The sequence below is a fragment of the Gossypium raimondii genome, chromosome 12 (genome assembly GCF_025698545.1).
Source record: "Gossypium raimondii isolate GPD5lz chromosome 12, ASM2569854v1, whole genome shotgun sequence".
Lineage (NCBI taxonomy): Eukaryota > Viridiplantae > Streptophyta > Magnoliopsida > Malvales > Malvaceae > Gossypium > Gossypium raimondii.
In genome coordinates, this window is record NC_068576.1 from 34,380,417 (window position 1) to 34,397,520 (window position 17,104).

The 17,104-nt window shown below is 30.8% G+C and overlaps 1 protein-coding gene across 1 annotated transcript; it reads right to left on the minus strand.

The window, feature by feature from the left end:
• Nucleotides 1-9,209: 9,209 nt before the first annotated feature.
• LOC105763746 (uncharacterized) lies at nt 9,210-12,209 on the minus strand. The gene is made up of 7 exons (XM_012582080.2): nt 12,021-12,209; nt 11,829-11,867; nt 11,590-11,727; nt 11,054-11,193; nt 10,827-10,933; nt 10,066-10,181; nt 9,210-9,884 (listed from the first exon to the last, which is right to left on the minus strand). The coding sequence occupies exons 1-7, from the start codon at nt 12,159-12,161 to the stop codon at nt 9,540-9,542; spliced, it is 1,026 nt and encodes a 341-aa protein (XP_012437534.1). The 5' UTR covers nt 12,162-12,209; the 3' UTR covers nt 9,210-9,539.
• Nucleotides 12,210-17,104: the final 4,895 nt, after the last annotated feature.

The window sequence follows — 17,104 nt, forward strand, 5'->3', positions numbered from 1 at the left end:
ATTTTTGAATATTTTTATAATTTTTAAATTATTTGTTGACATGGCATATAAGATAAATAATTCCATGTCAGCATGAAGTATACGTGGACTGCACTGCAGGGGTGAAACAAAAAAAATTAAGGGGGGCGAGATTAAATTATATATTTTTATGAGAGCTACAATTCACATTATATTGGCTTATATCTTTACGGTTTTCAGAAGGACAAAATAAAAATTATAGCATTTTTGGGGGGCAACTATAATTTTACCATATATTAACTTAAGATTTTATAAATTTCGGGGAGGACTAAGCAATAATTTTCCATTTTAGGGGGCTAAGGCCCCAACTTGCCCCCTTCACTTTGCCTTTGGTGGGCTATCATGCAGGTTACCACACGAATATCGTTAAAAAAAATTTAATCTGCATTTCTATTAAAAAATCTATTTAACTCTTTTTGGAAGGACGAAGATCAAATTTAGTTCAAAAAAAGAAGGGCGAAATTGACAAGAGATGTAAACATTGAGGGTTAACTTTGAAATTATGCCTAAATTTTTTAATATATCAAAGTGTAATTTTACCATTATATTAACTGATGATCGAATTCAATTGACTATTTTTGAAGGCTACGATCACTGCTTACTCTCTGTCTTGTCCCTACGACGTAATAAAAAAAAAGGAAAATTTTAATGACATTGTTTAGTTTTTTAATACAGCAAAATTAAGTTGAAATATATATATATATATATATATATTTACAAAGTAATCTAAGGTAGATTCAAATTCACATTTAAGACTTAAATCGAAAACGAAATAATTGATGTGGACAAAGGATTTTGGGTGGGTGGATGCTGATATCTTACGTTGTTAACCAACAATGTGTTAGGGTTGAATCTAGGGGACCACCCTCCCTCGTCTCCATCATAAGCAAGCCGAGGGGACAAAAATCCCGTCCAAATTTGCCCTATTTTCAAGCTCTTGACAACAACCCTTTTCCCCCAAACTTGAATATTTTGTGCATTAAATGTTCAGTTTGCTTGATTTTTGTTAGGGCTTGAATCATTGGGTCATTATGAGCTATGATGCCAAAAAATCAGAGGAAGAAAAATCTACTTTTTCCATTTCCTTTTCCAATAATTATAATAAACTACAATATATCAAAATTTTTAAAAAATTTACAGAAATTTATTGGGTGTAACAATAAGGCATCTTGTATTCGTAAGGAGAGAGAATGTACGTTCAAATATTTGAGACTACATTAATGAGAGAGACAATCACAAACTCGAAACATAAACTATAAAATGGACATGAAAATTGCTGAAAAGGTTAGAATAAAATCTAAATTGAAAACATACAAATAATTTACAAAATGAGAGACCCAAAACCCGAAATTTTAACAATTATAAATAAGATACAACATGAGTATAATAGAATAAAAATAATATAAGTTCAAGAAACTATAGAGTAAAATCTAACCATTAAAAACACAACACAAAACAAAAGTTCATCCATAACAAACATGTTCGAACGCTGGACCTTTATTTTGCCAATGTTTCATTGTTTTTCAAGTTAATATTATTATATTTAGTATTTGAGTTTGATTTTAATGTTTAAGCTGATATATGGATTTGGCTTCGATGTTTAATATAGTACCTAATTTTTTTCAAATTGATGCTTGAAGTTTTTTCTCAATTAAGTATATGAGTTTAGTTTCAATATTCAGATGGTACTTGATTTATTTGTTATTGTCCCAATTAAGTATCTATGTTTTTTTAACTAAAACATACGTGTTAAATATTTATTAGACAACATAATATTGTTTAATGTAGGTACCAAATTAAGCTTTAAGATCAAACTTAAATACCAAATGATATATTAACTTTCCGGACCGTTATATATATATATATGTGTGGGTCTAGAAAGTTATTTTGTGCACTACAGCTTTTATGTTTAAATAATTTTTATTGTTGAAAATATAAAAGTTTGAAATTAATAAATAATTATATTGAGTACATAGATTAATTAAAAGTTTGACTAGATGGTCCATTAAAATAACATAATTGGACCCCAATTCGTATGATTTGTCTAAAAGATATGATGTTGCCAAGTTCCTCAATTTTCATGACATTAAAATAATTTGTTTTAATTTAATTAGGTGTTTTTAAATATAATTTAAATTCTCTATGTATTTTCTTATAATTTGAAAATAATATATAAAATATTTTTTTATTTCTCAAGGTATTTTATCGAAACAAGCTCAAGAACTAATCCTCCACATTCGTAAACTCATTAAGGGCACAAGTTTTAAAGTGCAAAATAATTTTATATTTAATCGATGTATAAAAAATTAAAATAAATATTTATAATATTTGATATAATATATTTACATAATAATATAAATTTTAGAAATAAATCATTATAAACTTAATAAATATATTTAAAAGTAAAAAACTTGACAAAATACTAATAACTACAATGATTGAATTATTAACCGTTATATTTTAATAAATATTGATGGTATCTTTTGACCAAGGAAAAGAATAAGGAAGAAACTATTTCTAACCTTCATCATGTTTCATCTTCATTATATCTATACTATTTATAAAAAAATTAATTAAATCTCTCAAAGTTTTTGGAATTTCTCATTAAGTCAATTAAACCCTAAAATTTTTAATTTAGACCCTTCGAACTTAATATCAAGATCCCTCACTATTTTTTATCTTGATCTCTCAATATTTATTATTTCGTCATTGCTTCTAATATATTTTTTTCGTTAAAGTTTCCAATGGGAAAAAGGAGACACAATTTTGTTTTATACGCCTCAAAAATTACATTATTTTTAAAATTCTAAACTATGAGAAATTATTTTATGGATCCTTCCCACCGCATCATCCATGGTCTCTTTTTGATTATTTAATAACATTTCAATAATTTTTTCCATGTCATTAACACATAATTTTGGTAATTTTTAACCTTGAACCCCAAACCATAAACACTAAACTTTAAACCCCAAAATCAAACATTGAACATTAAACCTTAAACATGAACCCCAAACCATGAATCCCAAACCATAAATCTTAAACACTAAAGTTTGAACCCCGTAACCGAACCCTAAACCTTGAACTTGGGGTTCGAGTTCAAGGTTCGAAGTTTGGGATTCAGTGTTTAGGATTTGAGGTTTAAGGATTGGGTTTATAGTCTAGGTTTGAGTTCATGGTTCAAGGTTCGGGATTTAGGGTTCGTGGTTCAAAACTTAGGATTCGAGATTAATGTTTAATGTTTAAGGTTTGGAGTTTAGAGTTTAGTGTCAGTGTTTAGGGTTCAGAGTTCATAAAATGATTTCTCCTAAACTATTCTCCTAAACTATTAATGAGGAATGTTTTTTATGTTGCCAAAATTTATCCCCTAAATTCAAAAACAGAGTGTAGCACCCTAAGAACATATCACGTAGTCATGTGACTTTGTAAATGATCAAAGTTTTGGATAAATTAATTAGACGGGGAAAAATATTAATTATCACATCAATCAATTAGCAATTCCTCCTTGCATATTTCATGGAGCTAGAACTTTAGTTTAATAAATCGTGCGTTTTTTGTGTTTTTTTTTGCTTCAAATTCATCTAAGTCAGCCTAACTCTTGAAACATGAGAATTCTGACCAAAATTCTCTAAAACACCGAAATATAACAGAAGCAACTCAAAGCGAAAGAGCAACGAAAGAACTGAAAAACTATAAAAAAGCAATGCACATAAGGTATTTCAGTAAATGCCTTCAAATATATTCTTTAACTCAAGAATATGTGAAGTACAATGAGATGATTACAAATGAAAGGATGACCTCTATTTATAGTTGAGCTCTCTCAGATCCATCGGTACAAATTAAATTACATCACCAACTGAATTTAGTGTCTATCTACAAAATTAGAGTCCTAAGAAATTTAAACTCTATACATCTTTATGCCTTAGGATTTACAATAATTACTCTGGTAACTCTAATTTTACTGGAGTGTTTCACTGGGCTACTAAGACTTCAAGTAAATGATTTTTTCCATGTGTTCCACGAATTATGCTAGCTCAAGTGGATTAAATAAACCCCATTTGATCAGTTGACCTCCACGAGATGATTTGTGTGCATTCGTCATAAGCTTTGTGTAATACCCAATTTTAGTCCCGGGCCCAAATAAATAGATATAAAAAAATAAAACAAGGAACAATCCTTCTTTACATGTATGTGGCCCAATTATACCTACTAAGCCCAAAATACTAAACAAAAGCAGAAAGAACCCTAGCAAAAGACCTTCTTCCCGCCTCGGTAGCAAAGAACTGCCTCTCCACGCACCAACGCACAAAGACCCAGCATGTCGCAAGACGTCGCCTCGCACAACCCACGTACTCTAATCCAGTACCTACCTGCAACACAATCAAACCACGAACCACAACACAACAAGCAAGATATAGGATTTTTATTTATTATGATTAATTTTTTCGGTATAAAAAGCCGATTGTAAATCGATTGTAGGGTTACGAATATTGTATAAAAAAACCATTGAAAATACAAAATAGGGAATCAAATAGATTTTTGAAGGTGATTTGTTTTTTTTTCTCACTTCGAGCTTTCTTTTTTTTCTTCATTTTTTTCTCTATTTCATATTTTAAAAATAATAAAAATAAATGAGGTACTTACCGTGGGTCCGATCTCCTCAGACCGCCATCTGCGGTGGAGCTTCGGTGGCGACATGGCTGCGGCGGCTGGTGCAAAAGAGTAGTGGCACTCAGGGGTTAAAGGCGAAAAACCTAACAGAGATTGCCCCCTTTCTGTTCGTTTTAAAAAAAATGAAATGAAATAGAAATGTTTTTTTTTAAGAAAAATTTTGATTTAAGTATTAAAGGAGAACGGCGCCGTTTTGGGTTAAGGCCCTCAGTTCCAAAACGACACCGTGTAGGGCTACCCGCGCGTGACCAGACCCATTTTCTCAGGATCCGCGTGTTTTTTACTTTTAATGGTCTAATTGCGCAATAAGTCCTTCCGCATATCTTTGTCATTTCAATTCAATTTTTTCTTTGTTTACAGTATATTTTATTTCGATTCCAATTAGATCCATGATTGAACGACGCCGTTTTTGTAGATTGGACCCAAATGCCAGAGGGGATTTGTGCGTCTAATTGCCGATATAGTCCCTCTGGTGTTAAACTGTTTTCAATTCGGTCGTTTTAATAGTTGTTTCAAATTCTCCCCTAGGATTTCGTTTCATTTTCAAATTAGTCCTTATTATTATTATTAATCTTATTATTATTATCATTAGCGTTATTATACTTATTCTTATTATTGTTATTATTATATTTAGTACTATATTTTGGTATATTCGTTTGTTATTTTTTTATACATACATTACTTTATTATATATGCATTATGATTCTAAGTTTTTTTATATTTTTACTTTAGATTTTGCATAATTGTCATATATTTAATTTTATTATGTATTTCTATTTGTATTATAAGTTTGTTATATTATCATTTTAGATTTATTATACATTAATTTTAAAATTCATTATGTATGATTTATTTTATATAATAGATATATATATTTACTTCAGTTTGAACACATTTCATACTTTTATATATATATATATATATATATATATATATATATTGTTATTTTAAAACTTTTATGCATAATTTATTGATTATAACTTCTCCCGCTTTTTTCATATATTTTAGTGCATCTTTTAAAATTGGTTATTAATTCATTTGATTTTTGAATGTTGATATTAATTTATATAACATATAATTGAGATTATTGTTGCTATGTTTGTTTGTATTTATTTATTGAGTATTCAATACTCATTAATGTATATTTTATTTCGAATTATTCTTTTGCGTGGTACGTTGCCGTTCAATCATACTATATTTTTTTTAAATTATGTTTCATTAAAGCATTAAAATCATCTTATTTCGTAAATTTTTAAAATAACGTAATACTCGGTATTTGGGATCTTCGAGAGGATTGAGCCCTAACGTATTGGGTTCCAATTTTCCTCGTTAAGTCTAAATAATCGAGAATATTCTTTAATCAAAACACATAAATAAAAAACTCATTTCGGGAATTATATACGTTGTGTCCTAACGCATTGGATATGACATGTTTTCTCGAGATGATGATTTTTTTCTCTAAAAGGAATAATAAAGGCAATATTCGGTATTTAGGAATTTTGGGAAATTGAACCCTAACTTACTGGGTTTGGATTTCCCACTTGACCCAAATAACTGAATATCCTTCTCAAATTTAAATGCATGAGTTTTAAAAGTTAAAAAAAATACACTTAATTTTAAAGATTAAAAATGTTACGCCATAACCCATTGGGTGTGACATTTTATTTTTTTGAAATAAGAGTGTCTTATTATTTAATTTAATTTATTCAAGTAAAAAGGATTGTATTTTAAAACTTTTCAAATTCTCGACACTAAGACGCTAAATAATCGATTCGGTACCAATTTTGGGCGTCACGAGGGTGTTAACCCTTCCTCGTGCGTAACCAACTCCCGAACCTGTTTTTTTCAAATTTCGCAGACCAAAATTGTTTTTAAGGTGAGCCGATCACATCTCAATAAGGATCGGTGGCGACTCACATTTTCATTTTTAAAAGTAGATCCTGATTCGTTTTCAAATAAAAATGGTTTCGACACTTTGGTCCGCAGCTCGTGACACATGCATGAGCCAATGCAAGTATACAAGTAAGATTAAAAAATAATAATAATAATAAAAAAGACGCCTTTGGTAAATGAAGATCAAATTGAATCTTATTATAGGTTCTGGTCATATCTTTTCTTTTTGACACGATGTCTAGAACTGCCTTTAGTCCCTCCCTGACCCATAAATAGGAGGATAATGCGTTTCAGCGCATTCGAACCTATGTCCTCCTACATTGGCAATAATGCCCATGCCAATTGAGCTAAAACTCAATCAACTGCTCTGATTTAAAAAAAAAACTAATTTACTCAAAATCGAAATTAAGAGGGATTAGAAATATATATATATATATATATTTTAAAAATAATGAAATTAAGAAAATCGAATACGGGCTTTTCACATGAATGTTGCCATTTCCAGCCTAGTGGGAATAGTAGAAGTGCATTGCTATTAAGTCAAAACCAAATATGAACAAATTTTGCATTGCTAGCTTCTTTGTGTTCAAAACCAAAAATTAAGTCAATGAAGCAATGGTTTACTTTTCGCTTTAATTTACTATTATTTTTCATCCATGCTTTCATCTATAACTAAATATGAACAAATTTCCTTCTAACTTTTGTTCCATACTTTTTTAGATTTATATGAATGCTTTAGTTAAAAATAATAATGGAAAACAATTGGTCTAGATTAGAAAATAATGTAGGTTTTCAAACATATTTCTCAAATTTAGGAAAATACACTTATTTTGGAGAGAGAAACAGAAGGAAGCGTTTTCTGTTGACATGTCGGAAAACACTTCCTACGTAATGCATTTTTCTTTCAATACATCAGCTCCTTTGGTTAGATGATTGAATATTAGTGGTGCTGTTCTTGAGTCTATTCTCTTACTCATATTTCTATTTTTATTTCATGTTGTTTTAGTTTTTAAAATTTTAAATTAATATTTTTAGTTAATAAATTTTAAAATTTTAAATTAATATTTTTAGTTAATAAATATATTGTTTTTAAGTTTTTAATTCATATTTTTAATTAATAACTCTTTTATTTGTATATATAATAAAAATTAATTTTGATTTTTATAATATTAGAATTTACCGTACCCACAATGTAGATGAAAAACAATGATATTTGAAATATTTTAATTATAAAAATAATAACGATATTTGAAATAATTTATTTAATTTTATAATATTAGAAATCACCATGCTCAAAATATAAGTGGAAAAAAATATAAAATATATACATAAAAGAATATATCAAACAAATTAGTTAAAAATAAAGTATATTTAACATAATGATTAATATAAAAATATAATTACATATTTATTATTTAATTTATATAAATAAAATAATTATTAATTAAAAAGACAATTTAAAAACTTGGAAATAATATATTTATTAATGAAATTTTTTTAAAAAGCGTAAAATAAAAAATACAAATATGAGTAAAGAGGAATCAAACTCGAGACTCAAGGATAAAATCATTAACATCTAATATTTTAAAAGAAAATACATTTTGTAGTTTGACATGTTAACTGAAAACATCACCAGCAAAGGTTTTTTACTTTCTCTAGAATCATCTTATTTTTCTAAATATGGGGGAAAACACCTGTATTATGTTTGTTTTTTTACCCTAACTTTTCGGGTATAAATGTGAAAAAATGAATCAACCCCGTGTGTGTGGCCTGATATTGTTGAAAAAGAAAAGCAGCAGTGGTAAGAAAGTTAACAGAGAGTTTATTACCACCAAAAAACACGTGGATCAAACAAAAGTACAAAAACTTGTATTGCTTTAACCATTTGGTTTGCTTATTATTATAATTATATATCAATTTTAAAAAAAAAAAGTGATGATGATTACTGAAATCTGCTAATTTTTTGATTGGAAGTGAGCGGTAGTCACGGTTGTAAGTATGAACTTGATGTTGCGCTCATATCCTAGATGCTTCTGCCTTTCCTACTTTCTCAAAGTAATTAGTTACTTTTGCAGCTTAATTTGAAGGACTAGATTGATGTTTTTGAGCCCACATTATATATTTTAAAGGATTTAAACATATAATGTTCGTGAATATTGGGGATGAAATGTAATTTGGAAATTTAGAAATAAAAGAGATTTTTTTTAATATCAATTTTGGCTGAGTTGCCACCACAAAAAAAATGATGTTTTTCAGATTTGTTGAACTGCTTTTATGTCAGTTTTTTTATAAAGAAAAAAATCGATTCATCAACTCAGGCTCAGCATAACAATTATAAGCTGTTAGGTGAAAGTATTGTGGAGGACTTTGAGTAAGATTGTATTTTATCTCATTTACTCAAAAAATAAATAAATTAGTCCATATATGTTAAATAAAGAGCAAATTAGTTTAGCATGATATACATGTGACATGTGTAAATATCTAATTATTTCGTCAACCACGTCAGCTTTAAACAGTATAAATAGATGAAATTTTAACAAAAATTACCAATTTACTATTTGATTGAGATTAATTTACCTATTTCTCGTACATAATACAACTCCTCTATAGTAATTATTTTACTCCTATGATGAAATAGATATAGATTTTTAATTAAAAATAACGAACCGAATCGATTTAGTTAAATCAATTATGACCTAAGCTCTTAATAGAGAGTGGGTCAACCACATAAATAATCCACTGGACTTAGACCTGACCCAGATTACACCTTTTTCAAACACGGTTTAAGCTTAGTGGGTTGCACCGTCTCAAAAAGTACAACCTTGACTTGGACTCAATAACTCTAGTTTGCATTTGTCTAATTTCTTACTCTCTTTCTTCGCCTCGTGCTAAAATTGTTACTTCATACAAACATGAACAAACGCGCAAGTCTTTTATCAACTCTTGGACGAAAATCGGCTTTAATCTGCACCACCACCAATGTCTTTTCTAACCCATTGTTTTACATGTTTTCGAGAATTTTGTGGTCTTTGCCTCCTGGTGGTAGGCCTAGTCAACGAACTACTAGAATTTGCTGCTGCACCATTTTGTGATTGCCCAGTTGTTTCCTTGGCCGATGTCTGCTCAGACGATGCGACTGTATTCTGAGGATTTATGCTAGGCAACACCACTTGCTCTGACTTTAATCCAATCAACCCACAGTTTTCTTGCTGTAGTTTTGATATAGCCTCGAATTTCTGCCTCATATTCTCTAAGTCTGAATGAAGAAGAATTTCATCAACTTTAATTTCGGTTTTCTCCGCATTCTGAAACCCAAGCAAAATGAGATGTCAGATTCATTAAACTTCCAATAAAATTAAAATTAATTGATTAAATATGGAAGTATAAAATCAAGCACATGCATGAATTTCCACTGGATCAAGTATCACGGACAATACAAGATGGATGTAAGCTTTCACAGAATCTATTAAAGATCAGATGACATACCAGTTGAGAAGAATGAGAGCCAACCAGGTCAAGCACATGTTCAAAATCCTTGGCATGGAAAACTTTACGACAAACAGGACAATTCCCCATGCTTTCTTCTACAGCTCCATTCCTATCTAAAAATAGGAGTTCAAGCAAATCATAAAGAAAATTAATATATGAAAGATCTTAGATTAGAACCAAAAAGTGTGATAAATAACATGGAACCTTTAGCAGTATATTTACCGCAATCATGGTTAGTGTTCATTTGCACCTCACCACAATACAAATGTACAACTTAGTGCCCTAACAAATTCACATAGTAACTGCATTTCATTTTATCTCTGAATAAGTAAATAAGTAAGAAAGATTACCATTTTTAAAACATTATTTGCTATAAACCTGTCTTACATTCATATAGGAAGGGAAAATCATTTCTGAAAATCAAAACATAGAAACGAAATAACGGTCATTGCAAGAGAAGTTGGAAATTATCCTAACAAACATAAATCTTTTGAATTTAATCACCAGACTATCTTTTTTCCTTGAGCAAAGTAATTTCGTTCAACCATAGTGGAGATAATATCCTGATCCATTTTAATTTTAAGTATTTAGGCATGTTTTGCTGTTGAGCAAACGATCCAAATATGATAACAGTATATACAGATCTGCCACTGCATGTTCACAATTCTTCAACAAATGGAACTTGTACAACACTCAAAAACATGCAGAAAATTTAGATCGAAGATGGTTTTCTAATTTGCACAGTGACTTAAACATACCTTGTCTATCTCCTCTGTTCCTTAAATGTAAAGTTGCACTAGAGACATTCTTAGCATTAGTCTTGATCTCAATTTGAAGCCAATTCCACCATCTAATAATGCACTCACTGGAATATAGGAAAATAAACATGAAAACATAAAAGAACAATGAAAATAAAGCAGGAACACGAACCTAAACATAATGTTAGAAATGAGTAAAAATTATAGTAGTAGAAAGTGTACTCTACCTATGAAAACAATGAAAACAAGACATCAACTTCATAAAAGGCAACCTTTCTGTCTGGTCATCTTCTGACACCAAAGGATATAAACACAATGGACAATCGCCATCAGGGTGGTTCATTGCGGAAAGCCTCTCAACCGCTTCCTACAAATATGTTTTGAATCAAATTTTGGCAAAAATTCCACAACCCAATAAACTATAAAGATAGCCATTTAAATTTCCAAGTTAGAAAAAGTCACAAAACCACAATTATCCATTTCACCAGTCTAGATGTTCCTATAACTATTCTACAGAAGGCAGAAGTGCATAATCAGGTTAAGACTTGTACCAGTCGGAAGCTTGATACGAAGTACAAAACTAGCAAATCATTATAGCTATAAAAAAATAAGTCATAATTAAAAGGTTTATGAAGTCTTGATATATACCAACTAAAATTTTCCCATGCTCTAGTCACCAATATACCTCATTCGAATTTCTCAGACATTTTGAAAACAACAATAAAATTAAAATTAAAAATCCACATTACAATACTGTGGTTACCTCACAAAGTGCTACAAGCATAAAACAAGAAGGGAGCTCACAGGCTTTGTCTCTTATGTTACTTAAAAGAAGTGTTTGCCTTTGTTCATCAAGACCCTTGGAATCTATAAGATAAACAAGAGGAGGCTCCTTAGGATACTGCCATCAAAACAGAAAGTTAGTAACAAGAATCCGGCAAATATAACTTCAAATCAAAATTTCTCTAATATAGTTAATCATATTCCTAGTTCTAAAAATACCTGGGAGCTAGCTCGAATTCCAATAACTGCTTCCACAAACTGCAAAGGAATGATAAAGAAAAGGATTGAATTAAATCCAATATCTATCTCATAAAATTGATCCTTTCTTTGTATTTAAATTAAATAATGAAGAAATCGGAAATTAAATCCCTAAGTTTACGAACCATTATGTTGTTATTCATCGATTATTACCTGCAGGGAAGAAACATCGGCAGTGCGAGGCTTGATGTGGAGGTGAAGGTACGGCGGATACGATTCAATGATGACGCAATCATGACCATAAACAGATTGCACCGCCTCCACTTCCATCTTCACTTCCTCTTCCTCCGCCATTTTTTCCCCCCTTTTTTTTTTTTTTTTTTTTTGGGGGGGGGGGGGCGCCGTGTTATTATTTGTGGTTTAAAATAACGAACTTTTTGTTCATTGGGGCCACAGTGATGGATAGGTCGGAAAAAGAGAGTTTTGCCCTAAACGTCAGCGTTTTGATTTAAAATGATGACTCATAGTGAAAATAAAAATAAAGGTGGTGAAAACTGCATTTTATCTTCCATAACTTAATCTTGACTTCTCAAAAAAGTAGTCATTATCTGTTTAAACTTGTGCTTATTAGAGATTCTAGTACCGAAGAACATATAAACTTAAAATTAGAATTCAAATGTAAATGATACATATCCTACGTTCTCGAGATTTTTATGTGATTTTTATCGAATATCTTTTCCTATTCATGTATGATGTCATTGATTGTACATTGAAAAACTTTTATTTGCATCATCGAGTTTATGCTTTTGACAGGACATGACTAACAGATATTTTTAGACTGTGTATTTGTTGATAACAAAATGAGAATGCTTACTGCAAATGTTGGCATTTAGAAGTCAAAGTATAACACTGTTTACTAACAAAGTCAACCGATGGTGCTTATGTATCATAGACAAAAACTTACCTCTATCTTGTAATTGGTTCCTATCAACTGGTTTTCCATCTTGTTGCTCACTAAAATTGTTTCTGCATGCAGACTGGCAGTCCAACCGGATATGTTCTAATTCTTGCTATACATGTTCTTTTTTCTAGTGTTATTCATATCTTGGTACATGTGATATAAAGGCGGTAGAAGTAGGTACTGTTTATGGGTTGAGCCACTTGGTCCGGCGTAAAGACCCGCCTGAAAAGTGAGAGGGTTTAAACAAAAATATAGGTTCGAAAAATAAGTTTGGGAAAAAAATAAGGCTCGTTTAGAAAAAGGGTCGGGCCTCGGGTAAGTTTTTTTGCTAAAAAAATTATTATTTTACTGTTGTTTCCCCACTGTTTTGTTGCCATTTCATTATTATATTGCTACTATTTTGTTGTTATTATTTGAATATTGTATAACTATTGTTGTATTGTTAATTTTACTACTATTTTAGATGCATTTTCTTGTTAAGTTGCACCTATCTTAGTGTTATTTAAATATAAATATTTATTTTAATGTTTTTAATATTTTTTATGTATTATATTTTTTTTTAAAAATATATAAAAATAAAAAAAATTTAATGCTGGTCGAGCCCGAGTTTAGCATCTATAATCCGGACTAGACCCGGGCCTATAAATTTGTTAGAGGTCTAGGTCCGAGTTGCAAGGTTTTAATCGGGGGAGGCCTTGGACCAAATTGTTGATGTTAGGGCATGAATTTTGGGCTTCTTAAAACATCCCAGGCAGGGTCAAGTTGGTTGTGTGGGGAGTATATTTCAAGCTTGCATCTGAATTTGATGACATAAACATCATGTGTAGAAACGTGAGGGTTGGTCAAGGTTTAGCAGTATGATGATGTAACATTATGATGATTAATCAAATATTTAAAGTTGGAACATGAATGAGAATTCCTCCCACCATCACCTTTTTATGGACTAACGTCAGCCATTAAGACACCTTAAAGAACAAGTGGGACATAAAACCAGGGGTGGGCAGACGCATGAACCATGTGCTCTTCCTTTAATCTTCATCACCTTTCCTTCTCCCAGCTAGCCATGTGATTTCCTTTGATTACCGTGTTACCCAAATCTCTTGTTTTTCTTTTCCCAACCGTGTGGCTTTGATCACACACTGCAAATTGACAGCTTCATATTACTGTTGAAAACATCCAACATCTTTGTCGTTTCAAAGCTGTCCGACACTAGACTTTTTAGATTCATTACGTTGAATTGGTGACATGGAAACACAACAATATTAGCCCTGACTAGTAAACAAGCTGGCATTTCTTCCTCTTCACATACTATATGTATAAATACTCGTCCATTACGCACTTTTACCAGAAGTGAAACCCTCTATCAACTTAAAAGGACTGTCTGAATTTGGGATGAATGTGGGATTTCTTTCGTTGCATGTTTCCCATTTAAGGCTTTGTTTTTCACTTTTTTGTGCTTTGTCTGAATTGCACTGGATCTCCTGCATGGATGAGCTAATAAATGATCATGATCAGGACGCAGGACGTGGTTTCAAGCGTGCTTAAATACGTAGTATCCTCTAATTTAAATGGGTAGGAATCATGTAAAATAGTTTTTCCTTTTAGTTTCAATCATTGCAATTTTGCTCTATTTTCTGAGGCAAATTTATTTGCTGCTAATTTCCCTGTGTCACTCAGGCCAGCTCTATAAAACATTGATTCATCATCTTCTATGCTAACTGGACTTGAGAAACCAGGTAACCAAAAACCTTTATCTCCTTATTTTTTTTACAGTGGAAGCAACTAAAAGACTGTGAAGGGCATTCTCTGGTTAAACGAATCCATTTTTATTACAAGGTTTAAAGAATTTGAAGGTTGCTAATGAGGAATGAATCATTTTTTAAGAGTTTTTTCAATCAATGATGCTAAGTTATGCTTTAATGTAATAGTCCCATTTTATTTTATTTTTTTTACTAAAAATAATTCAATTGAAGGGAGCTGGTCTTGAATCACGAAGGTATTATCTTCTTCTCGGGTCTTGTTTTGTGCCCAAGGTATTTATGTGCCTGTTTATCTCAGATTTTGTCTCCCTACTTCGTAGGGAGCCTCAATAAATTCTCGAAATTTGTCAGAATATTTTAACATTTTGACTTTCATAAGGTTGAAACCCAAACATTTATATGATATTGGTGAATAAGAATAGTACCACTTGACATAGAAAGTAAGTCCTGATGCACTATACTAACACTTCTACCATACTTACAAGTGGAATTTATGAGCGAGTAAGTCATGATGCAGCTGAAGTTAGCATATGATGTGCCAAGTTGGGTTGGTTAATGTTAATGTAAAAAATATTGGTCTAATTAAGGTTTTAGTCCCTCTATTATATAGAAATTTTGGATTTAATCCTTTTGATTTAATTAGACTTAACTTAGTACATCTACAGGTCAAAATTAATAACATTTGGTTTTAAAGTAATGAAATGAATTTTTACTATGAGAAATCAACCAAAAAAACTCATGTGATTATCTTAATAATGGTTGTTAACAACGTTATTAATTTGTATATACTAATGACACTATGAAAAAGGGTCAATGCTATTATTTTTTGTCCCTCAATTAGGTGGGGTCTTAATGGATGATTGGGTGCAGTGCAGTGCGTTTAATTTATTTTTTGTTTCACGCTACAGTATCTAATTGCACCACTACCGTCATTTTTATACTAGTCGCAGGTAAACACGCCGCTCATCCAAACTAAGCCTTAGGATAACAACAAAATGGTGCTTTGAGTGTAACTTAATTTTATGTAAATTTGTATATATTTTTCTTTATCAGCCTGAAATGTAATGTCTCTATAAAATATTTTGGATTTTGGTGTAATTTTATTTGATTAATCGAAAATTGACTGAATTAATCGAAATTATTTTATTTTATTTTATTTTTGTTTGGCTAATTCAATTAACAAAATTTCAGTTCATTTAAATAAATCAAATTTTCTAATTCATCACTATATAAATAATTTTATATTTTATTGATGAATAAAGTGAGACAACTTTGTAAACTATACTTAAAAAAAAAAACAAAGGGAATAATTTAATAATTTTTATTATTGGCATTGGCCCCCTCGTTTGAAAAAAGGAGGTAGATGCAAAATTGTAAAAGTTTGGAGCCACGGTAGCAAATTTCAGAAAGGAAGCTGACGGCAATGACACGTAAATATTACGTCATGTTAATTGTAAGCTAGTTTTTCATAATTACGAGAAATTTATCTGGAAAAAAAATCAAATATTGATCTCCTCATTTTCCTCAACGTGGATCATGCCACATCACCATTCGACACGTGGCGCTTTATTTATGAGCGAAATTCTGTGCTGGGCCCCACACCAAATCTAAACCAGCTATTTTCGATGACTAACGTGTATACACACGACCTCAAGTACTTGACCGATAACACGTGTCATCGTGGTATAAAATCCATGGAACGTAAAATAATAATTTTAATTTAAAAATAAAAAAAACGTATGAGCTTAGAAAACAGCTGTTAAAAAAAATGTTTTCCTCCGACTGTACGGACAAAGGAGGAAACGGAGTAAACAGAGAGCTTCGCCGGAATCATAAGGGGGAAAAATGGGGGTGATTTTGAGCGCGTTTGATGTATGAGTAAGTGATTTGAATTTTAGACCTCAATTTTTTATTATTGATTCAACATGTTTTGTAAGTGGTTCAGATTAATTTGTTAAGTTGTGGTAAAATTTGGATTATACATGAGAAAAATCCAATCTCCCTAGTGTTTGGTTTAGGCTCGTTATGCGATTATCTCCTTAATTAGGAGTTTGTGGAAAAGGAATAGTGGAGATGGATTCAGAAAGTAATTTAGTAAGTAAACGAGCTGATTGGATTCCAACCAATGGAGAAAAAAAAAACTGAATATGATGAAAATTGGAGATAGAAATAGTAGGGTTTTTTTTTTTTTTTTTAATTTGGGACTAAGATAAGAGTGGCAATTGAACTCCAATTATAGATTCGGATAGATTATTGAACAATGATCGCTAAAAATGCTGTGAAATAAATCCAAGTGTAAATGAGATGATTTGATATGCTAAGCACTAAAATTATTAATTACATTTATATCTGGACAGCTTTGCTAGAATGCCTTGGGCTTTTGCTTGGTGAAAAAAGTATAGAGAAGGGTAAGAACAGAAAAAGTGTTTAATCCGATGAAAGAAGTTATGGGATCTAACCATTAGATTCAAAGTTTTTGCACCCATACTCAGTTTCTATCCTTCCTACCAAGCAAAGCTTTGAAGGTTGCAATTGAGTCGTGTTATTACTTACCAAGTGTTTAGAATTCAGGAGGC

What these genes read in the sequence shown, in the direction of transcription:
- LOC105763746 (XM_012582080.2), bottom strand. Translation starts at nt 12,161, where the DNA reads ATGGCGGAGGAAGAGGAAGTGAAGATGGAAGTGGAGGCGGTGCAATCT. An exon ending in CCGATGTTTCTTCCCTGCAG is followed by an intron (nt 11,868 to 12,020) that starts GTAATAATCGAT and finishes ATTCCTTTGCAG; the next exon opens with TTTGTGGAAGCAGTTATTGG. An exon ending in GAATTCGAGCTAGCTCCCAG is followed by an intron (nt 11,728 to 11,828) that starts GTATTTTTAGAA and finishes TTTTGATGGCAG; the next exon opens with TATCCTAAGGAGCCTCCTCT.